Raw genomic sequence first — 23,814 nt, 5'->3', positions numbered from 1 at the left:
AGGGCCCCACTGGCTGCCAGTTCCAGAGACCCACAACCCCTGGGGATGAAGCATAGAATGTCGGAGTTCTCTGGAAGGGTTCTGTGACCATAAATGTAGCCTTAATCATAACTAAATAAAAGGTGGAACAGATTTAGTGTAAATAGTTAACACATTATAAGAGACCATTTAAGGTGAAGTGGCCAGTTAACACCTCTGCAGGACAAAAAGTGGAGTTAGTGGGTTAGGGCTTGGCTGCACTACAAAATTAAATTGACTTAAGTCCAGGTACAGCCATCTGCAGTAACTAAAGCGGTGTTTCACATCCACACTATGGGCATGGCTACACTTTCAGATGTAGAGCGCTATGAGTTAAACCAGCCCTCGGAGAGCACAGTAGGAAAAGTGCTGCGGTGTGTCCACACTGTAAGATTCATGCGCACTGGCGTGGCCACATTAGCAGCTCTTGCAATGCAATAGAGAGCAGTGCATTGTGGTAGCTATCCCAGCATGCAAGTGGCTGCAACCTGCTTTTCAAATGGGGAGGGGTGGGGTGGAGTGTGACAGGGAGTGTGTTATGTATATGTGGGGGGGGGGAGAGAGTGGGTTTTTGGGGAGCTGAGAGCATGTCACCATGCTGTCAGACAACAGCAGACCCTCCTTCCCGCTGCCTCTCTCTCTCACACACTCATAGCAGCAACATTCCACACTAATGGTTGCTTTGTCCCAGAGCAGATAAGCATGCCAGCAGTCAGAAATGGAGCTTTGCAAGGGCATATACGCAATGCGGCCACTTGACTTCGGAGAATTATGGGATGTTTCCAGAGGCCGATCAAAGCGCAGTAATGCAACACTGATACTGGGGCATTTCAGCTGAAGCACTGCAAGCATTATGCTTCTCGTGGAGGTGGATTACCAGGAGCACTCCAGCTGCAGAGTCCAGGCGCTCTAAGTGCCTTGCCAGTGTGGATGGGTCGTGAGTTAGGGTGCCTGGGGCTGCTTTAATGCGCTCTAATTTGCAAGTGTAGCCAAGGCCTGTGCTACTTCTGTCATTTGTGCAGGTCCTCACCTGGAGGGCTTCCACTGACTGAAGTGGGGCATTGTGGGGCACTGACAGCTGGAGCCCCACCATCCTCGGCTGACAGCCCCACACGGGGCTCGCAGTTGGAGCCCCCTTGACCTGAGGCTGACAACCCAAACTGTCAGCCCAGCGCAGGGCTCACAGCTGGACTGTAGGCTGGCAGGTTCCCTGCAACACAGTAGCCAGTCTGCGAGTGCCCAACTGGAGCCAGGATTCTGGGAGCTGCCAGGGTCTCCACACTGCAGCAGCAGCCCTGAGAGCCGCATCTGCAACCAGGATTCTTAGCACTGCTAGGCTCCCATCTCCAGGACCTGGAGCCTACCAGCAGTGAAATTGACATTCTTGTCAGTTTCACAGCCGCTGTTATTTCATATTCCGGCTCCAGCTATCACTCCATCTCTGTCTTCTTCCTCAAAGGGAGCCTGCATAACACCTTCAAAAGACAACCATGGAAGCTTAAATTCATAACTTCGCTAGACATTCAAAATCATGGTTTTAATAAAGACACTGGATTTATGGCTCATTCCAGCCCCATAACTTCCACTTTTTGTCCTGACTGCTGAGGTGTTAACTGGCCACTTCACCTTAAATTGTCTTTTACAATACATTAGCTACTTATGCTAAACCATCTGTTCCACTTTGTATTTATCTATAACACTGAGTACCTTTCACAGACCTGAAAAGCTCTGTGTAGCTTGAAAGCTTGTCTTTTTCACCAACACAAATTGGTCTAATAAAATATTTTACCTCACCCACCTTGCGTTTCTAGCAACCTTTAATTTTTAGTTCAGTAAAAAAAATTCTTCCAACAAGAGGGGTGTTGCCTAAACAGACAGTTTGTGGATTTTCTTGTAGTTAAGACACTTGATTGGTATTCTAGGCCAACTTCCTGAAGGCACTTAACTTCTGTTGGGTTATTTAAATATATTTGATTGTAAAATTCAACCAGATGTACAATTTTCTTTATAGTCTCAAAGAATGGTAGGTTGATAGAAATCCTAGATTTTAAATGCCTCAACAGCTTCACAAGGAAGAGGTTTAAATGTGAAGCATCTACTGTCAGTTCTGTCTGCCATCTCCCTGGCAATTGGATATTCATTGATTTAGTGACTGTGTACCTTCGCATTTTGATTCGCACCGTTCCTGATGAAGTTTGTCAAGTCTGTCTGAAACAAGAACATCTTGTCAAGACATCCTTCCTTTGGTTGTGCTGATGACTTCTTGGGGGTTTAATCAATATCTTGGTAGTGACTCAGCCTTAAGAAATGCAGTGGGTATACACCTGTTTTCATAGGTAGGCAGTGGGCTTGATCCTCCACTGTTACTAGTTCAGTGTAACTACACTGGCATAATATGAAGAATCAGGCCTCTTATCGTCATAAAGACCTATAACTTAGTAAGTGGCAAATACAGCAACATTGCAAGTGAAAGTGAACTCATTTCAGTCTTGTCCCAAACAATGTTGAGCCCTGTAAGAGTGAAGATAATGAGAAGCCTGGTGCAGGCTCTTTGCGCCTTTTAGAAGTTACTTTGGTTTTGACATGTAAAGCATCTAACTTTACAATGCCTGCTAGAACATCACTCTGTTCAGGCTGCTAGAACAGCAGTTCTCAAACTTTTGTACTGGTGACCCCTTTCAAATAGCAAGCCTCTGAGTGCGCCCCCCCCCCCCCGTTATAAATTAAAAACACTTTTTTATATACTTAACACCATTATAAATGCTGGATGCGAAGCAGGGTTTGGGGTGGAGGCTGACAGCTCATGACCCCCCCATGTAATAACCTTGTGACCCCCTGAGGGGTCCTGACCCCCAGTTTGAGAACCCCTGTGTTAGGATCTTCGAATCAGGTTCCACAAGTGACCACTCCAGTGAACACTGCATCCTGAGATCATACTTGTAAGAGTGTGGTCAGAAGTATGTATTCCATGTACTTTGGCAACCAGGGAGCACAAGAACTAAACCATATTATTCAAGTTATTTCTCTTCACCAGCCCTAGCAGGGAGTGGTGGCAGTAGATACTAACTCAATGGAGAGACCTCATTGGAAGCCAATATCAATACAGAGAACACAGAGCAGGAATTTCAGATCAATATCAAGCAACATACCTAGCTTGTTCCCTGGAAATATTCCTGCAGGAAGTTATCACATGATGAGGAATGAGTACAATGACTTTATTGAACAAAGGGGGATGTATGTACAGTATCCTGGCAATCACTGGCGGCAGCTAGTTGAGTTAAAAGTGAACCTTGGATCTTAGTGCAGGGAAACCTAAATAGGAGGGCAGGTGAGCGCAGCAGAATGATCCTGGATAAGGAAGACTGGAACTTTCATCCTCATCTATTCCATGAAATCACTTTCCAGTGCAGAAGAATCCAAGGGGGAAATCATCTATGGAATAATCATGAAAAGTACTTTCCAGAAGGGATCCAGGAACAATAGCAGTTGACTGTCTCTCCACTAGCATTGGGCCAAGGATCATCTTTATACTTTTTTCCCAATATTTCTGAACTCAGGAAGTGTTTTTAAAAAGTTAGTCTCACATAGTAATTAGCAGACCTAGAAATGGCAGTTTGGTCCTCCTTTTGGTTCCAGACAGGACCCAACATCCTTTTGCAAGGACTAATTCTACAACTCTATCTAGTCGCACTAAGCGTGGTAGTATAGCTTTAGAAAAGGAATCCTGGAGACAGAAATGCTGTTTGAAAGAGGGCATAAAACCTGTCTTTGTATTCCCACGAGTTGGCTTTGAATGCTCATACAAGAATTTTAATGGCTTCAGGAACTAATGCAACGAGTTTTCCATCCTGTAATGAGCTAGTAAAAATTCTTAATTTTTTGCTTTGAGTTGACTTCTTAGTTACCTTTTTAAAACGTGCTAAGATCTTGCCATTTCCAGATCAGTTTCTTTCACTGGCCACTTGCCACCAGTGAAATTTCTTGTATGTGCACTTGAAAAAGAAAAGTCTCAGCCCTTTAGAGAAAAGTGCATATTCATCCCCTCCATTCTTTTTTTTAATCTGGAGAGCCTTATCTTTCATCTGCTTACTTAAACATCTGATCTTATTTTATACTGTTTTCTTCTGTTTTATAGCCGTGTGCCTAATATTAAAAGCCATTAACTTTTAGAAGTTAAATACAACTTTTATCATCTGGACCACATACATGATTAAAGGCGAGGCTTTCCTGGGATATGCTGCCTCTCACAGAGCTGAAATCTTCCACAAATTCTTCTAGTGCAAAGTAACTCAGCAGTGAGAATTGCTGGACATGCCTTCTGAGAAAATAAATTAATAAGTATGATGAAATTCTGTCATCATACTGCTTGGTGAACTGCTTCTATGTAAAAGATAGTCAGACCACTGTCTGAAAAGAGTAAGCCTGAGACTAGAAAACCTAGTTTAGATAGGGGGTTCATTTTAATGGACTTATTTTTCTTCACAGGAGTCTGTGACAGACTACACTACACCTTCTTCTCATCCTAACAGTGTGGCTGCTAGCAGTACAAAAATGGAGGAGACTTTGGTGACTAATGTAAGTCTATTGTAGTGAATCTCTTGATTTAGGACAGGGAAAATGTATTTATACTCTTGTCTTCCTTTTTAAAAGTACAGAATGTTACATTCAGTTAGCTATTAATAAGGTTTCCATTATGTTAACCAGCTGCTCATTGTGTAATTCCACTGTAAAAAAAAACAAACAAAAAAAAACACTTCAGTTTGGTTAGTGTCTGTCTGAGTTCTTTGTGTTACATGGTGTTTCTTGTTTTTAAACAACAAAAAATTTGGAAGCCTATGTAAAGGAAAGATATTTTTAGAGGATATTTGAAAAGAGATGGGGTCAAGATTCAGGAAGACAGTTCCAGATAGCAGGAATTACAGAGAAGTTACCCTCAACAGCATTTGTGAGACTAAGGGAAAGAAGAGGCCTGTACTAGAAGTTAGAGATGAAGTCTGTAAGCTAGGCTACGGAAAGTCACCAAAAGACTTGTTTTTAAGGAATTATTTTGATCTGGTTCCTGAAATTAATTGTGGCTATCAAATGTGAGGGAATCAACTTAGTGGAGTGTTTAAAGTAGACAGCAGCATTCAGTCATAATGCTTGAAGTACTTCTCACAAAGCCAGCAATCCTGGCTTTGTGGATTTGTTGTCTGTATTAGTTTTTCTTGTATGGTGAGAGAGAGTACTAATTAGTGTACGACTCATAGTGACTTCAAATGTATCTTGAACTTGGTGGGTCTCTGTCAAGAGTAGGAACCTGAATCTTGTGATTCTGCTATTTTGAGCAATGTAAATATAACTAGCTCAGAGTTGACTGGATTTGCGGGAATTGTGACAGGGCCTACTCCTACATGTCTCCCGAGAGAGTTTATAATTTAAAATAAACTTTATTCCTATTAAATGAATTTAGTGATAGCAACATCCTTTAATGCATTTTTGTGGCAATGGTGTTTGTAGCTACTCCTGTGCACCTCTTCCGTTCATAATGCTGTGATTTTTTTTTTTGTGCTGTTTGTCAGTGGTAGACTCAAATCATAGGCAAAATACGATACTTTGTCTTTAATTCCTTGGTCCTGCTGATCTTGGTGTATTGCCTTGTTGCCTGGTAGAGTTGGATACACACATAGGAAATATGGTCTCCCAGCAACAACAGATTCATGCTTTTGTCTAGTTTCATAGTTTCAGTACATGTATTTTGAGATTAATCTCATTATGTGGCAGCTCCATATGCTCTGTACCTAAACTAAGAGTTGGTGATAGACAGGAGTAAAAGACTATTACTATACCAAGGATTATAGCAACACTTTCTCAGATCTTGCGTTTAGGAACTTGAGCAAATCCATCATTAGCTTTTTCTTGTGCAACAATTGATTGCATTTTGTCAAATTTGCATTCTTTCTCCTAAACTTGGCCTTTGTATGAGAGTCTTATTGAAAGAGAGCAAGGAAACTAGAAATAGCCATATGCAAGCATTAGTTGCCAGGTATAGTTTTGCTTATTTTGTGGTCCTGTGACTTTGAAGAGCATAGTTTTTTGTTTTGTTTTGTTTTTGTAGAAGTTGCATCTCAGAGTTTGGATCCTAATACGGCCAGGCTTGATTGTGGAAGAATTTTGTACCCCATTGAACTAAAAATAAATGTTGGGCTAAATCCCCAAAGAGCTAAATGACATTTGATTATACAGAAAACATTGGTGCATGGACAAATAAGCCTGAAGTCACTCTCAGAGATGACCGGTATTACATGAACACATATTAAATAACCTTTCCCCTCCAAATTTTCATCCTAGTTTGTCAAAACATCCCTGCCAAAAGCTCAAGCCTCAAAGAAAATTTAATTTATTAGCACTGCTTGAGCATGTGCTCTTAAGGGGCTTTTGTAGTAGACTTAGTTAGAATGTGATGTGTGTTGCCTGCCTTTCAGGTGCCCCTGCCCCACACCCTTCCCCTCCCTAGGAGGGAGACTCTACAACAGAGCTCCAGCCTAACTCCAGTTTCTCCCGCTACCGTGGACCTCACCCTCAAGGTATGTACCACATCCCTCTAAGGGTCATATTCTTGCATGCAAAGGAAAAAGATAATGGAGAACTTGCTGGTGAACCTTTTTAGAGCCTTCCTTTGTTTCCTCTTCTGAACTGCTTTTGCATATAAACAGATGGCTGAAACAAAAGGGTGTATCAAAGGGGATGCATTAAATTATAAATCTCTTTAACCCCATTTTGCATTAACACTTGGCCTCAATCTTGGCTCCCACGACCCTGAGAGTTAATTCTAGGGAGACACATATAAGAGTGTAAATATTGTGGCATGCTGCGCATGACAGAAACCTGTCATATTTTGACGTATTGGTGGATAGGTCTGTTTAAAACAAGCTGGTTACAGATTGATGGTTGTATAGGTTTTTAAAAACCGAGTAGTGCATTGGCTTCAGCAAGCAGTACTTGACTTTCTTAGCTCTTTTCCTTTGATTAGTGATGTGTGACTTGTACAGTTAGATGATTGGAGTAGTAAATAATGAAAAGTAGGTTGGCAGTAAGTTATTTTGTTTTATGTCAACAGCTATTGTCTCATATAAACTAGTACAAAAGTGCTTTGCTATACTTGTGGTGGTTGACATTTCATGCTCCTTTATCGTGCAGGGTGGAGCAAGTATGTGAGAGCATTTGGTCTATGGCATGTATGTAGTCTGATGTTTGGAAGGTTTGGATTGTGTGCTATATAACTCACTAACATTATTAAGCTGGTCTCTGTCCTTCGGCTACAGCATTTTTAGGCGAGTCTATCCTTTCCAGTGCCATAGATGAGCTATGTGATAGTGCTTTTATACACTGAACTTGTAAAAGCATTGCAACTTCCTCTAATTTTCAGAAAGCAGAATGGTGTCCAAACTAGAACTCCCTCAAAAGAGGATTGGATGCATAGCTAACTGGCTTTCAAGGAATTTTCATGCAACTCCCAGTGAGAATTTCTCACTGAACTGGTTTTGTGGTGGATGAAAGTTTCTTTCCAGTTTTCATAGTCTGTATCATTACAATACAGCACAACCGAGTGGTGCAACCCTAGTTACTGTTAATTATCCTCCCCTCTTTTTGTTTGTATATGTTTAAAGTGTCTCAGCCAGGAAAAATTTTAGTCTATTTTAAGAGAAAAAAGATGAGGTCAAAGAGTGATTTTAATTTGGGGAGGTGATAGAGAAGGGAGAGTAATTTAGCCCTTTACTCAGACATTCAGGGTTTGCATCTCTTCCTGCAAATACCAAAGTCAGTTCATACTTTTTCAGGGTATTCTAGGACTTGACCGTGCCCCTACCATCTTCATGCCAGAGTCTCTGGTACCCAAACAGAACATTGCTGCTATTCTCCCATTCTATTGAATGTAATCCTTGCTTTTAAAAACTGCTTTGAGGGCAGCATTGAGCATTATCTTCCAACCCTTCTCCCTTAGAGGAACAAGAGTTTCTAGGCTTTTCTTCTGGAATGGAATAACCCTCCAGTCTCCTCTCTTGTTCCTCCATCCCCTATCATAGCATTCTATCTGCAAGGAGATCCTCTCAGAAGAAACGGGGTGGCGGGGGGGGGGGGACTCTGCCACAATTGCTCCTTTCTCTGGGCTTCACTCTGCCAGGGAAAGATACTCCAAGTGGAAGGCTTGTTGGGATCTCTGCTTCCCTCACATCAGCCAAGATTTCTCAGGAGACACCTTGGCAAAGACAGGTCAGCCATGTTAGGACTTAGCCAGGCCTTTGCTGATCAAGGGCTCTTTGGCAGGGAAGTCCACAATCCTCTTAACCTTCCCTGCTCAACATACTTCTAAATTCCAGGGTTGCATCTAAATGTTCTAAGTGGGTAACCAAGTCATTTGGCAAGGAATCTGCCTCTGTTTTTCTGTCCTCGCTCACAGAAAAACTTTTTTTTCTTAGGGAAGTTTTCTCTTGCTTCCTCTGCAATCATTTGTTGATTTCTGAATGCTGAGACCCTGGAGCACTTGAGTGGGCCAAGGCCCAAACAAAATCAACAGGTGAGAGGCCTTGGGTTGACTGTTGTCTTTTCCATGCCCCCACTATCCAACACACCCCCTTTCCCCCAGATGAGAAAAATCACAAAGATTAAAAAAACAGAGAGAGAAGGTAAAATCATTCTGGATGCTCTTGCTGCTTCTCCAAGGTCTTAAAATTGAGAGAACTTCTTTCTCCCAACCATGTTTGAAACATTTGATATGTGGGAGAGATGTAGCATGGATATTCCCTGGAATTTCACATCCCTTCTTCCTTTCTCTGATCTTGAGAGGTGATGAGAAACTTAACATTCTGCAGGAGCCCTAATCCTACAGCTAGGGAAACAAAGCCTAAAGAAGGAAGCTGGCCAGGACTCTGCTGCATGCTCCTCATAGTTGGAGAAAGGGTCGGGTGGAGTCTGGGCCAATCTGGTCCCAGAGGATGAATAGGGTTGATAAAAGACAAAATTCAGGATGGCGACTCTAGCTTCTGCTGTCACTGGAACCACTCCATGAGACCTTCCAACATCAATGGACCTGGCAAAAGCTTATTTACATATTCTGGTCAGACTCTTGTCACAGACACTCGTTCAATTTGTCTCCAGAAATTGCCAATATTAGTCCAAACAACTACCTGTCTGTCATCTTCCCCTATGGTGTTTACAAAGGTAATGTTAGTGATATAGCCTGGCTGAGGAATCTACGGTCTTAGATGTATCTATTCTTACCAGGTTTGTGACAAACTTGTTCTCCCTGCTCTCCCTATGAAGATAGTCTACCTCAGGATCAAAATAGCATGTGGGTGGGACAATGGCTTACCTAAGGAAAGGTTCCACAAGATCCAGGCACTGAACTCTGAGGTATCAAGGAACAAAGTGTCACTCATCCATACCTGCAGGTGCTAGGTCTTAGTCTAACTCAAAGATTGCTCCATGTAAAACACTACATGTGAATGCTTCAAGGAGTTTAATTTACTATTAAGAATATAGTTTCCTTACAGTTTTGGGAAATACTCATCTGGTGTGAGGGTGCAAGGGGATGTGGACAAATCTGGCCCACATCTGATATATTTATTAGAAGAGGCTCAGCCTCAGTGCATGTGTTTGTGGGAGGAATCTGTCCCAAAAAGGGAAGTAGTTAAGTCACATATTTTCTATGAAGTGTGTAAAAGCACTTGTGTGGAGGGAAAAGAAACTTGAAATAGTTCCTCCTGTCTGATACCTTTTTACACTTCAATATTGGAAATTAAATACAAATTATATTGGTTTTTCCATCATTTTCTATGATGTATACACAAATAACTTAAATTAGGGACATGTGGACCTAATTTCCGTAAAATGAAGTAGTTGCAGCCATGCTCCGTTTTAATCGGAGATGTGGCCATCAGAGACTACTTGTCCAGCAAGAAGTGCTACATCTCAGTTCAAGTGACTAGGCCATTCTGATCAGACTTGTGCATTTTCAGCACTGAATGAGTTTGGTTCTGAACGAGGCACCAAATGAAAATAGTTCCTGCCCCCAACAGTTTGTAATCTGATAAATGAAGAATTGCAGCATGGAACCCATAGTCTCCAATGGCTAAACTTCAACATTAAATATGTGGGCGCTTGTCATTGTAGAACTTCATGGACCATAATTATGATTTAAAATTGTGGCATATCTAATTTGAAAAATTATAGTAAAATTTCCTTCCCTTTGTCAGTTTAACATACTCGCTCAATATTCTCCATAGAATTATTGCATGGAATTCAAAGGTTTGCTGTTAAATTATAATAGTGCTAAATCTTGATTTTTTATTTTTTTATTTTATTTTTTTTGCGTGGGGGGGGGTGCTCCAGTCAACCACTAGGTTGTTTAGATCAGTTGGTGGGACAGCTTAGAAATACAGATTTTTTTAAACACTTCAAAAGCATGTTTGACCCTGACTATATTTATTGCTATGCAAGATTATACATCTACTTTCTGTAATCATGGGATTTGACCTTTTGTGTGTGTATTTTTTCCTCTAACATGAGCAGTGGGCATGAGAAACTTATATTTGGTACAGTTTCAGCTCCAAATTATTTTCTTTAAGGTTTTAAAATATGCAGCCAAACAAACATACTGTAGTCCTATGTTAAAATTACAAAATAAAATGGACATTGTATTAAAATATGCCATTTTGACAAAAATGATCTTTCTGTACTCCCTTAAATGGTTACGGATCATACTGAAGACAGAAACTTGCGCTTCTGTGGTTGTGACATTTTTCATTGAAACATGCATCAGCTATGTCCAATCTCAGAAACGCTTTCTTACCTTTTTGCACCAATGACTTATCGAAACCATTTAATTTTAAAGCGATTTAATGTTTTTATTTTAGAACCTATTTTTATGGTATTTTAAGCATGTATGAAACAATATATTTCCCTTACTCCCACTCCCCTCATGGGGAGGGGAGGAAGACAAGTCAATGTGAGCAAATTTAATCTTGGATACTGAAAATTTAAAATGGTTGATTACTTTGTCAGTTGGAGCTATTTGGAAGCTCCCACTTAGGGCTATAGGTTTTTTGCATGAACACATAGCATTGTGCAATCATAATAATCAAATGTTAAGCAAGGAGGCTCGCAGGTAGCCTGTACTTCCTTGTTAACTGAAGGACTAACCGAAAAGATAAAATGTTCTAAATAGCTAACCTGTTTTTCTTTTTAAAAAAAGAAAAAACTTCCTTTTTTTCCCTAAATAGATGGAGTCTGCACGTAAAGCATGGGAGAATTCTCCAAATGTGGGGGAAAAGAGTTCTCCAATAACCTCAACGGCATCTCCCATAACTGGAGGTAACAGTGGAAGCAGTAGCAGTAGCAGTGGACCAAGTAGTGGCACTTACAGCTCTTTCTCAAGTGCATCAATGCCTCCTATTCCTGTGGCATCAGTTACACCTACAACTTCATTATCAGGTATAACTCTTTACATTGCGTATTATGTGTTGCATCACCCCCTTTATCCAGTTTACTTGTGTTACCCTTTGATCATGCCAACCTCATCGCTTTCTTTGAGATTAGATATTGGGTTCTAGTCTGTTCGGTGCAAGCTACAATTTACTAAAATCCTCTTATCGGGAAGTCTGATATTTCCCTTATTTTACTGCATAGCCAGCTCGGGAGAGGGGGTTTTCTTGTTTCCCTTTTCCAGTAGGGTAGATCTGGAAGATACCGTTTAGGAAGCTCCTCTTACCCACCTTCATCTTCAGCTGGCTGCACAGAATTTTTTGTGTATAATATAGCTGCTCTCCCCCTCCTTGTAGTCTTCATGCTGCTGACCTTGGGGAAACCAGTAGCTGTGGCAGCTACTCAGTTCCCATAGTTGTCTGAAAATCTCCAGATTTTTTTTTTCAGTAGTGCTGACTGAGGCCTCTTTGTGGTAGACACTATACAAACATACATAATATGAGAATATCCCACAAGAGTTTCAGATAACACAGGTTTCACTACTGTTACGCACAAACATTAGTGGGAAAGTGTTCGACTCCCACTATACCACTTTTGAAAGCTAAACAATTTAAAATTTGATATCCAATTAAATCTTCTCATATGTGGCCTTTAAAGGGAATGTGTACTCCAATCCCAGCTGAGGTGACTGAAGAAGGTTTCTTACTATGGTAAACTGATATTCTCTGGATAATTGGAACAGAAAGCGCAATCATGTTTTAAGAAATATTAAGGTTCTGGCACCCCAGCCACACAGCCATCTCTATAAGTACTTTTTTATTGTTCACCCTTGCCTGTGGTAGTTGATGCTTCCAACGTTTTGTCAGACCTATTCAAAGATAAGTTTTTGAATGATCATTTTAAATAAACTGTTTGATACATGTTTTTTTTCCCCAATCCAGGAGCTGGAACATACACTACCTCTTCACTGAGTACAAAGTCTACAACCACCTCAGATCCTCCTAATATCTGCAAAGTGAAACCACAGCAGTTGCAGACAAACAGCCTTGCTTCTGCCAGTCACTTCTCCCAGCTAAGCTGCATGCCATCCCTCATTGCCCAGCAGCAGCAGAGTCCACAGGTCTATGTGTCTCAGTCTGCAGCAGGTAATAGTGTTTGTGAGGTTGGAAGGGAAAGGTGGTAGCTAGTTCTTTGTTTTCTTTGGAGTTCAGTAAAATAAGTTGGTAGGACTTTATTTAAAAAAAAAAAATCATAGTACAACTCAGATGAAATTATCTCTGAAGTTAGTGATGTATTTCTAAGTTATTACATACTCTACATTCCATTTTTACCACCTGCAGCAAAAACGGAATGACTAGAGGGCAGGTTACATACCTACTTATATGTACAAGGTAATACTAGTGTATGTTGTGGTCAAGCCCTGCAGAATATGGATATAGAATGGTGTTACATTGACCAACATACTTCAAAAGAAACTTCCACTAAATAAAACAAGTTTGTATCTTCTCCGTATTGTATCTTTGTATTAATCCCTTTTTCTGTAACCTGCTTTGCATTTTTAAATTTTAAATCTGTATTTCTTTAAATTTAGTCATCTCTGGTTTTAATCTAATTTTATAAACTATTGCAGCAGTCTCTCTCTCTCTCTCTCTCTCTCTCTCTCTTCAGTGATACCTTTCTCTAACTATAAAGAAACTACATGGGTTTTTTTCCTTTAAATTGCATAAATTAACATGTTCTTCACACAATGCTTAGTTCTAAAATAGGGCATTTAGAGGTCTGCCCAGAATTTACCATACCAGTAAATGTCATGAGAGTCAAGGTGTATATGCTCAATTTATAAATATGCAAAAGCTCAAAGGGCAGGTGGGGCCCACCTTCCACTTGTACATAAGAATACCATAGTGGTTCAGACCAGTGGTCCATCTAGCCCAGTGTCCTGTCTTCTGAGCAGTGGCTGGTGCCAGATGCTTCAGAAGAATGAACAGGGCAATTTATCAAGCGATCCCTTGTTGTCCAGCTTCTGGAAGGCAGGGGTTATGTGACACACCCAGAGCATGGGGTTGCCTCCCTGACCATCTTGGCTAATAGCCACTGATGGACCTATCTTTCAAGAACTTCTCTAATTATTTTTTTAAAACAGTTGCACTTTGGCCTTCACAATGTTTCCTGGAAATGAATTCCACAGGTTGACTGTGTGTGTTGTGGGGAAAAAGTACTTCTGTTTGTTTATTTCATTGGGTTCTTGTGCAATGGGTAGGGGTGAATAACACTTCCTTATTCACTTTCTCCGTGCCGTTCATGGTTTTATAGACCTCTATCCTATCCTCCCTCCCCCCAGGTTCTCTTTTTTAAGATGAACAATCCCTCCCCTTCTATGGGCAGGTCAACACTACCACAGGGATCGATGCTCTGAAATCAATCCACCAGCGGTCGATTTAGCGGGTCTGGTAAAGACCCGCCAAATAGACTGCAGTTCACTCTCTAGTCAACCCCTGTACTCTACCCCCAATGAGAAGAGTAAGGTAAGTTGACGGGAGATTTTCTCCCATCAACCCCCTGCGGTAAGTTGACCTAAGGTACGTCAACTCCAGCTATGTTGTTCACATAGCTGGAGTTGTCTAGTGTAGGTCGACTTACCACGGTAATGTAGACATAGCCTATGGAAACTGTTTCATACCCCTAATCCTTTTTGTTGCCATTCTCTGTACTTTTTCTGGTTCGAATATCTTTTTTGAGATGAGTGACCAGAACTGCATGCAGTATTCAAGATGCGGAGTACAATGAATTTATATAGTGGCATTATATTTTCTGTCTTACTGTATATTCCTTTCCTAATGGTTCCTAACATTGTCAGCTTTTTTGACTGCATATTGAGCAGACGTTTTCTGAGAACTATCCACGATGACTCAAAGAAATTTCTTGAGTGGTAACAGCTAATTTAGACCCCATCATTTTGTATGTATAGTTGGGATAATGTTTTCTGGAATGCTTTTCTTTGTATTTATCAACATTGAATTTCCTTTGCCATTTTCTTGCTGAGTCACCCACTTTTGAGATCCCTTTGTAACTCTGCATAGTCAGCTTTGTACTTAGCTATCTTGAGTAATTTTGTATCATCTGCAAACTTTGCCACCTCACCGTTTAACCTTTTTTCCGGTCATTTATGAATATGTTGAACAGCAAAGGTCTCAGTTCAGATTCTTGGGGGACTCCTGCTATTTACCAGTTTCCACTGTGAAAATTGACCCTTTGTTTCCTATCTTTTAACCAGTGTCTGATCTATGGCATGACCTTCCTTCTCATCCCATAACTGGGTACTTTGCTTAAGAGCCTTTGGTGAGGGACTTTGTCAAAGCCTTTCTGATAGTCTAAGTATACTCTCTGAATTGCCCCGTCCACATTTATTTTACCCCCCTCCAAAGAATTCTGGTAGATTGGTGAGGCATGATTTCTCTTTACAAAAACTGTTACTTTTCCCGAACAGATTTTGTTCAGCAGTGTGTCTGATAATTTTCTTTATTATAGTTACAACCAATTTACCTGGTACTGAAGTTAGGCTTACCAGCCTGCAATTGCCAGGATTGCTTCTAGCGCCTTTTTTTAAAAACCAGTGTCACGTTAGCCATCCTCCAGTCATCTGATACAAAGACTGATTTAAGCAATAGGTTGCATACTGCAGTTAGTGGTTCTGCAATTTCATATCTGAGTTCCTTGAGAACTCTTGGGTGAATTACCATCTGGTCCTGGTGACTTTATTACTGTTTGATTTACCAGTTTGTTTCAAAACTACCTCTATGGACGCCTCAATCAGGGACAGTTCCTCAGGTTTGTCACCTAAAAAGAATTGGATGTGGGAATCTCCCTCATGCTTGTCTTCCTTGAGTGCCCTTTTAGCACCTTGGTTGTTCAGTGACCCGCCCAGCTGAATGTCAGGCTTCCTGCTTATGAACTTAAACAAAAAATTTTGCTAATAGTCTGAGTCTCTTGCTAGTTGCCCTTCAAATTCTTTTTTGTCCTGCCCTATTTACTTTTACACTTGACTTGCCAGAGTTTGTTCTTTGTTTTCCTCAGTAGGATTTGATTTCCAATTCTTAAAGGGTATCTCTTTGTCTCTAACTGCCTCTTTTACTCTGTTTTTTAACCATGGTGGCATTTTTTGTTCCTCTAACTTTTTTTTTATTTGAGGTATACCTTTAGTTTGAGCCTCTATTGTGTTTTAAAATTTTTTAGCTTGCAGGCATTTCACTCTTATGACTGTTCCTTTTAATGTTTGCGTAACTAGCCTCTTCATTTTGGTGTAGTTCCCCTTTTGGAAGTTAAATGCTACTGTGGTTGGTTTCCTTGGTATTTTTCCCCCTATAAGGATGTTAGATTTAATTACATTACAGTTGTTCTTTCTGAGCAGTTCAGCTATATTCACCTCTTGAACCAGATCCTGTGTACTACTTGGGACCAAATTAAAAATTGCCTCTCTCTTTGTGGGTTCCAGGACTAGCTGCTCCAAGAAATAGTCATTAATGGTGTCTAGAAACTTTATCTCTGCATCCCATCCTGAAGTGATGTGTTTCCAGTCAATATGGGGATAGTTGAAATTTACCATTATTACTCAGTTTACTGTTTTTGTAATCTCTCTAATCTCTCTTAGCATTTCATAGTCACTGTTACCATTCTGGACAGGGGGTTGGCAATATATTCCTACTGCTATATTCTTATTCAAGCATGGAATTTATTCAAGCATGGTGCAGTTTGATTCACCAACGTTTTTTACTCTAGTTGACCCTGCTTTCTTTCATACACAGTGCCACTCCCCCACCAACCTGCTCTGTCATTTGTATATATATTGTCCCCTGGTATTACCATGTCCCATTAATTATCATCGTTCTGCAAGTTTCTGCTGTGCATGTTATGTCCGTATCCTCACTTACTATCAGGTAGTCAAGTTCATCCATCTTAATATTTAGACTTCTAGCATTTGTGTACAAGCACTTATAAAATTTGTTAGTTTTTAGGTGTTTGCCTTCAAGGTGTGTAATTGAATGGGTCTTTTTCATTTGACTGTTATTTTCAACTCCTACCTGTCCTTTATCAACTTCTGTCCTCTCCTCTTTACTGGGATATACAAAATTCCCTTTAATAAATCCTCCTTTAAGGGGTGTGTCTGTCTGAATCGTGTGCTCCTTTGTACCTGTCAGCTTTCACCCAGCCCTTAGTTTAGAAAATTCTCTACAATCTTAAATTTCACATGCCAGCAGTCTGGTTCTGTTCTGGTTTAGGTGGAGCCCATCCTTCCTATATATGCTCTTCCTTTCCCCCAAAAGTTCCCTTCTTCCTAATAAGCCTGAATCCCTCCTCCTAACACTATTGTTTCATCCACACATTGAGACACTACAGTTCTGCCTAACTGGCCCTGGGCAAAGAACTAGAATTTCAGAGAATGCAACCATGGCCTAAATGTGGCCTCCAGGACCTCTGTCCTACCTTTCCCTATGTCACTGGTATGTACATGTACCATGACTACCATCTCCTCCCCAGCACTGCCCATACATCTGTCTAGATGTCTCTAGAGATCTGCAACCTTCACGTCCGGCAAGCAATTCACCATGCAGTTCTTCCATCAAAAGCCCAGCTATCAATATTTCTAATGATCCAATCCCCCAGTTCAGCCACTCTGGTCTCAAGAGCCTGTACTTGATCTCTGTGAGCCAGAAGCTGCTTACATCAAATGCATGCCAATGCCACTTGCCCATAATGCAGGTAATCGTACCTGCTGCATTCAAGGCAATATACTGGATAGCCCACTCTGCTGCTGGACTTCTGCCTGCATTCTTTGTACTCTTGCATGGTTTTTTCCTATGTTTTGTTTGGGGACAGTGGGGGAGCAAGCTTTACTGGCCCAAGTTTAGAGGATGTTTATAAGGTGTATCTTGATTTCATGTTCCCTCTCTAAACTCCCTTGTAAAACTCCCATTTTTTGCTCTTGTTCACTAGCTCCTCCGGTCACTTACGAGCTGGCTTTTTAAACCCCTGTTTTCCGTGACTTTGCCCCCTTGTCAAGGGATTCTGAAGGGATTAGGGATCCAAGGATGGCAGGCTAGAGCCTCCTTAGGAAGCTCTCAGCCTTGCTTAGCAGGCTGCTAGGCTCAGCACACAGTCCCCAAACAGACCACACTATAAACTTAAAGCGAGCAAACACACAACAGACTCACCCCAAGAGTTGTGTAGTTGCTCCTCCTTCACCTGGAGAACTCCCTCACAAAACTCTCTCCTGTTCGCTAGCTTAGTGAAAATCTCTTCCCACTCCAAATCTCCACCCCCAATGCTAACAATCAGGCAAATAGTTAATCTAACTTGTAAGTATGAAATAGAAAACTTCCTCTCTGGCTACAGTTCCAACACTATGTGGAAATCTGCCCAGAAGGAAAATGTTTTAAATTCAGACACTAATTTTCATATTTTCCTGAGGTCCTGCAGCTCAGATCCCAGCTTTCTACATGGACACAAGCCACTTATTCAGCACTCAACATGCACGTCTAGCTCCACCTTCCCTGGCTCAACAGCAAGGTTTTCAACCAGGACTTTCTCAGGTATTTGAGGATTCATCTTACTGGACCTTCATTGTAAAGCTGTTATAACTTGAGTGGAGCTGATAGTTGCAGGGGGGAAAGAGATCTGTAAATGCTAAATTGCATTACATTGCATTCCCAATCTATCATAGTTCAGTTTGACTATGTACACAGCCTTTTATGGTCTTTCAGTCAACACTCATGTGAACAAAGATTTCTTTATAGCAGTATTCCAGTAGAAGCCTGTATTCTCAGAAATGTATTGCTTCATACAGGAGTCTATGTTCACACCAGAAGTGCTCACTATGGTTTTTCTTCCCACAGTTGAGGATGTTGTTTGCTTATGTAATAGTAGGGAAGAATACTAATGAGTTCAGTAACTTGTGGGTGAATCAGAACATATCATTTAGAACAGGGTTCGGCAACCTTTCAGAAGTGGTGTGCCGAGTTTTCATTTATTCACTGTAATTTAAGGTTTTGAGTGCCAGTAATACATTTTAACGTTTTTAGATCTTTCTATAAGTCTATAATATAGAACTAAACTATTGTATGTAAAGTAAATAAGGCTTTTAAACTGTTTAAGAAACTTCATTTAAAATGAAGTTAAAATGCAGAGACCCCCCCAGACAGTGTGACCCAGGCAGTGTGAGTGCCACTGAAACAGCTCGCATGCCGCCTTCGGCACATCTGCCTTACGTTGCCTTCCCCGATCTAGAAAGCGGTCCAGCCTCTCTCTAAAGAATTCAGATGATGATAAATTAGCCAGCTCCTTTTGTAACTTGTTCCAGTGGTTGATTTCCCCTCTTGTCATTGTAAAAGTTCTTATTCCCGGTTTGAATTCTTCTAAATTGACTTCCAGTCATTAGGTCTTGTTGTGTCTGTCTACTATCTTAGCGTTCCTATTCTATGGACTATTAATTTTTTATAATGGAACACTGCTTATTACACAATAATGGAACAGTGTTCCTGAAAGCCATGGCCAAAAGTTTGGTACTGAGGAAGTTTAATAAGTGAACTAGTTAAGGAAGTGTACCGGCGTTCTCCGCAAAGAAAACCTATGCGCATGAATGCAGTAATTCTCATGTATGTAACAAGAAAACTGAATGTGAACTCTGCTGTAAATAGTCAATAAATCTTGTTTGTGATGGTCAGTTTCTATCAGGAAGGAATCTAGGTGTTGTTAAATCTGAGATCCCCATATAGGCCAAAAATATAAAGCTCTTGTAGAAGAGAGTAAAGGAAAAGGTTGAAAAGTGTTTTAGATCTCCTAGATTTATCTCCTGCTAACTTTCTAAAGTACTCCATCCATCTGCCTGAGAGAATCAAGTCCAAGTGACTTACAGTGGTTAATAAAATATTAGTGCACAAGTCACATGGAATATCTGACTAAAGTTGCTCAGAGTATAAGTAATAAAGATCAAGTATTAAGAATGCAGCATGTAGTCCATAGACTAAAACGTTTGCCAATTATTTAAAAAGTAACTTGTGAAAAGTAACAACTGAATGGCCTTGTGATGGGGCGAGGACTCACCCATGCAGCGCCTCCTGCTGGTCGTCTAGGGAATTAACTCTTCCAGCACAGAGCGCCCCCTGCAGGCCTGTGTCTCGCCTGCCGCTGGCCCCGTGTCCCTCCCAGACCCCGGTGCCCCTCTAAGTCAGGGTTCTGTCCCAGCAGCAGTAACCCCTCCATCTCTGGGTCTCCCCTCCCAGGGAAGCCCCCAACCCCCTATCCCCCACCTTGCCTCAGTGGCTGCTGCCAGTGATCATCTAGCCCCCGCTCCCTGGGGCAGACTGCAGTCTATAAACCACTCATCATTGGCAAGGAGGGTTTGGACCTGCTGCCTTTCCTAACCCTGGGCTGCACCTTTGCAACCCTAGTACCTGCTTGGGCTTTGCCAAGGCCTGCAGCCTGGGGAGTTGCTAGGCTGGAGCTCTCCCGCTCCCTCTGCCCTTCCCCAGCACTGCTCCACCTCAGGTAATCTTTGGGCCTTTTTGCAAGGCCTGCAGCCTGGGATTTCACTAGGCTGGAGCTCCCTAGCTCCCTCTGCCCTTCCCTAGTACTGCTCAGCCTCAGGTACCCTGCTCAGCCCCCAGGCAGCCAGGTCCTTCTCTCTCCAGTGAGAGACACTCCTCCCAGCTCCTGGCCTACTGCCCTGTTATAAGGGCCAGCTGGGCCCTGTTGGATGCTTCCTTAATCAGCCCAGCTTTTCCAGTTGCAGCCCAGGGCAGCTGCCCCACCACAGGCCTACATTTAATAAATATACTAAAGATAGATTGCTCAGCTATCATTATACACTCTGACTTCTCATTTGCTACTATATTACAGCAACTGCACATTCATAATGGTTCTGAATTTCTTGAGCATGATTGTTGGGATTTTTTTCTGTTTTATTGTTGGTCATCAGAATCAAATGTCTGTAAAGTTTGGGTCATAACAAAATTTTAGATGGACATTAACTTTAAATAGCCGTGTTCATTGCCTCAGTAAGAAGTGAACTGTGAGATCTTTCTAAGCTTATTTGGAAATGGAAATCTGTCAACTCTTCAGTAAAGTTAACTTTCCGTTTAGAAAGTTGTCATGCGTTCACATTATAACCTTTGTGTTTAAAGTACAACAACTTTTTAGTCTCTTTTAATTCCTTTATCAATCCCATTGCACGTTAGGTACAGGCATTTTTTCCCTTAAGGGTTTTGACTAGGCAATTTTCAGCTACCAGGATTTTTATGCGACTGTTTCTACACTTGGATATTTAATTATTTATTTTTATTACAGCCCACTTCAGTTCAGCAGATTCCCATCCCCATCTATGCACCTCTACAAGGACAACACCAAGCCCAACTGAGTTTAGGAGCAGCACCTGCTGTTTCCCAGGCTCAGGAATTGTTCAACTCCTCCTTACAACCATATAGGTAAATGTTTTTGCTTTAGTAAGGAAAAGCAACAAATGAGATCAGTCCATTGTAGTATTTCTTTCTTTCACCACTCCCACCTTTTTCAGACCAATATTGAAGCCTAATAGCAACTCTTAAAATCCTTGTTAGTTTGTTTCATTCAGGCTTGAGATCCAGTATTAGAGATCTGACTTAAAATGAGCTACAAAGCTTAGGGACCAGTTGATGACCTACAAAAATAAAACCTGCTACTTGTTAGAAATACTGTGGTCTCTCCCTAGTTAACTTACCAGCTAGAGTTCATTATACATCTTATTTTCTCACCCTTTTTACTCCTCTCAAAAAATCCACATATTCAAAATGTCATTAATTCTGTGCCAAGCAGAATGTTGTTGAAAACTTTCATGGAAATTGAAAGAGGTAGCCTTCACGTACATAGTTTAATCAAAAAAACTTTGGGTGCTGTTGTGGTCAGCATCAGATGGTGGCTACTGGTTGTAGACTCTGTAGAGTAGATTTGAAAGATTACACTAACATCCAGTGTCCACAATCCTTTCATTCACAGCTCAGTCTCCTGCCTCTCCTAAGCGTTTCATTGAGAGTCTTTTGTATTGACTTTAATGAAGCTGAGTTGAGCCCCGTATGCACAGGAGTAGAACTCCTATTCTGCAGATCCTATGCTGCTCATAATAGTGAGACTCCCTCCTGTTCCTAAAACTAAGGCAGATTTTTCCAGATGGGCTAAGAAAGCAGCTCTAATCTTTGACTGCTGGCTGAGAGAGGCTTTTAGGTAGTGCTTTGCTGTATTCCTGTGTAAAAACCCAAAATGAGTAGTATGGGGAGAATGTGCAAGGAAACCAAATATCAATTTAAATATTAAGGACCTTGTTCCCAGCAGTCAATGGCTCAGATAATACCAAACATTCATTGTTAAAAATACCCATTGATACCCAGTGACTAAGCGGGTAAGTATTATGGAGTCAAAGAATTAATGTACTTAGGGTCATCTGTGGTCAAGAGAACAAAACACTTTTTCATGCTCAGGTGCTGCTACTAAACTCTGTAGTACCTCCCTCTGCCTGATGCTACAGGACAAAGACTAAGAACTGGAAGCAGACCAATCTCACATGTGGCAGTGCAATTAATTTAAACATTTCTTCTGTGTAATTTAAAATAGTTTAATATACTTCAGTACTAAAGAAATTAAAATAACTTACAAAATATTTTTTCAGTTATGAAGTTTAGTTGACTTACAATACATTCAGGACCAGTACCCAGCAGCTCACACTGTCTTCAATGGGATCGATTGTGTGTGCAGCCATTTTGAATATCTAGCTCTCTGATTTTAATGCCGATAAAGGTCTAGTTCTGTTATGAAAAGAATGTTGTATTTTAAATTTTAAAAGCAGTTTCTCATATATTGTATCTGTAATGCAAACTAAAGCCTAATACAACTTATTCTTTTGTAGATCACAGCAAGCTTTTATGCAAAGTGGTCTGTCTCAACCATCGCCAGTAGTTCTGTCTGGCACAGCCTTACACAATTTCCCAACAGTGCAGCACCAGGAACTTGCCAAGGCACAATCAAGTCTTGCATTTCAACAGACTTCTAACACTCAGCCTATTCCCATCTTGTATGAACATCAGCTTGGTCAAGCTTCAGGACTAGGAGGCTCTCAGCTCATTGATACTCATCTTCTCCAGGTGAGAATTTTTTTTTCAAGTTGAGGTCTGTATCACTTATTGGACCAAATAATGATAGGATGTAAAGAAGGCTAGAGGAATTTTCTGATACCTTAATACTATAAAATGCAGTGTGTTGGACTCTATATTATTCAGACCTGCCTCTAACCATCTTGGATAGGTGAGATGCCAAATATCCATATCTGTTAACTGAAATTTGTATTTAAACTGAAATTTATGAAACCCCAAGACCTTTGTAATACCGTGTTTCATCTGTATTCTGATAAGCCCATCTCTATAATATCTAGGTAGCATTGATGCCACATTACAGGAAATCTTAATGGTTCCTTTTCTTCATCTTTACCAGGCAATCTGTTTTGTGCTCCAACATTCCAATTCACTTGTAACAAACTATGTAGTTTAAGGATACCTCTGAAACTTACAGACATAAAGACTTGACTTTTCAATAAAGACACTGTCCTGTGTTTGGATTGTTCGAAACAGAAATGGAGGCTTCACCACAAATTGAAATGTGTCTAATTTTCCAACTTCTTACGCTGTAGCAATTTTGCAATTGAACTGACTTTAAATCCAGAATAAATTGCCATGCTCTTAACATTTAGTAATCCTGTTTATTGATAGTAATTTAATGGTATCCTGTTGCAATTTGTCAATCTTTCGTTCTTTCCAGGCCAGAGCTACTCTCACCCAGGCTTCAAGTCTATATTCTGGACAAGTTCAACAGCCTGGCCAGAGCAATTTCTATAATACAGCTCAGTCTCCCAGTGCTCTTCAGCAGGTAAACTATGGCATGGTAAATTTCCTAAATTGCATTTCTTTTTTATTAATTTTATGGACTGTTTTTTTTTCTGACATTGTATACTTAAACGTAGGGAAATAAAGATTTTAAGATCATGATCTAGAGCTGAGAATTTGCAGAGTAGAGCCACCATAGTGACACACAAGTTGCAAGAAAATCAAGTGATATACAAGTGCATATTAATGACTTAAGTCTAAGTGGCAAAAGAGTGTTCCTACACCCCTGTCTCTCTAGTGCAGTGATTCTCAAACTTTTGTACTGGTGACCCCTTTCACATACTAAACCTCTGAGTGCAACCCCACCCCCCCTATAAATTTAAAAACACTTTTTAATATATTTAACACCATTATAAATGCTGGAAGAAAAGCCGGT

The 23,814-nt window shown here is 40.8% G+C and overlaps 1 protein-coding gene across 13 annotated transcripts in view; it reads left to right on the top strand.

Annotated features, from left to right (window-relative positions):
• The window catches only part of PRRC2C (proline rich coiled-coil 2C), a 123,462-nt gene that overhangs the window by 75,941 nt on the left and 23,707 nt on the right, over positions 1 to 23,814 (top strand). For 5 of the 13 annotated variants that reach the window (XM_039483614.1, XM_039483613.1, XM_039483610.1 and 2 more), the window contains exons 23-30: positions 4,504 to 4,593; positions 6,483 to 6,584; positions 11,280 to 11,490; positions 12,423 to 12,626; positions 17,947 to 18,068; positions 20,821 to 20,957; positions 22,409 to 22,643; positions 23,314 to 23,436. In XM_039483614.1, coding sequence (XP_039339548.1) covers positions 4,504 to 4,593; positions 6,483 to 6,584; positions 11,280 to 11,490; positions 12,423 to 12,626; positions 17,947 to 18,068; positions 20,821 to 20,957; positions 22,409 to 22,643; positions 23,314 to 23,436 — 1,224 coding nt within the window. The remainder of the gene's footprint in view (positions 1 to 4,503; positions 4,594 to 6,482; positions 6,585 to 11,279; positions 11,491 to 12,422; positions 12,627 to 17,946; positions 18,069 to 20,820; positions 20,958 to 22,408; positions 22,644 to 23,313; positions 23,437 to 23,814) is intronic. The other 8 variants (XM_039483622.1, XM_039483621.1, XM_039483620.1 and 5 more) reach the window with 5 other exon arrangements.

This window comes from Mauremys reevesii, linkage group 8 (genome assembly GCF_016161935.1).
Source record: "Mauremys reevesii isolate NIE-2019 linkage group 8, ASM1616193v1, whole genome shotgun sequence".
Classification (NCBI taxonomy): Eukaryota; Metazoa; Chordata; order Testudines; family Geoemydidae; genus Mauremys; species Mauremys reevesii.
This window is presented reverse-complemented; position numbering and strand designations above follow the sequence as displayed.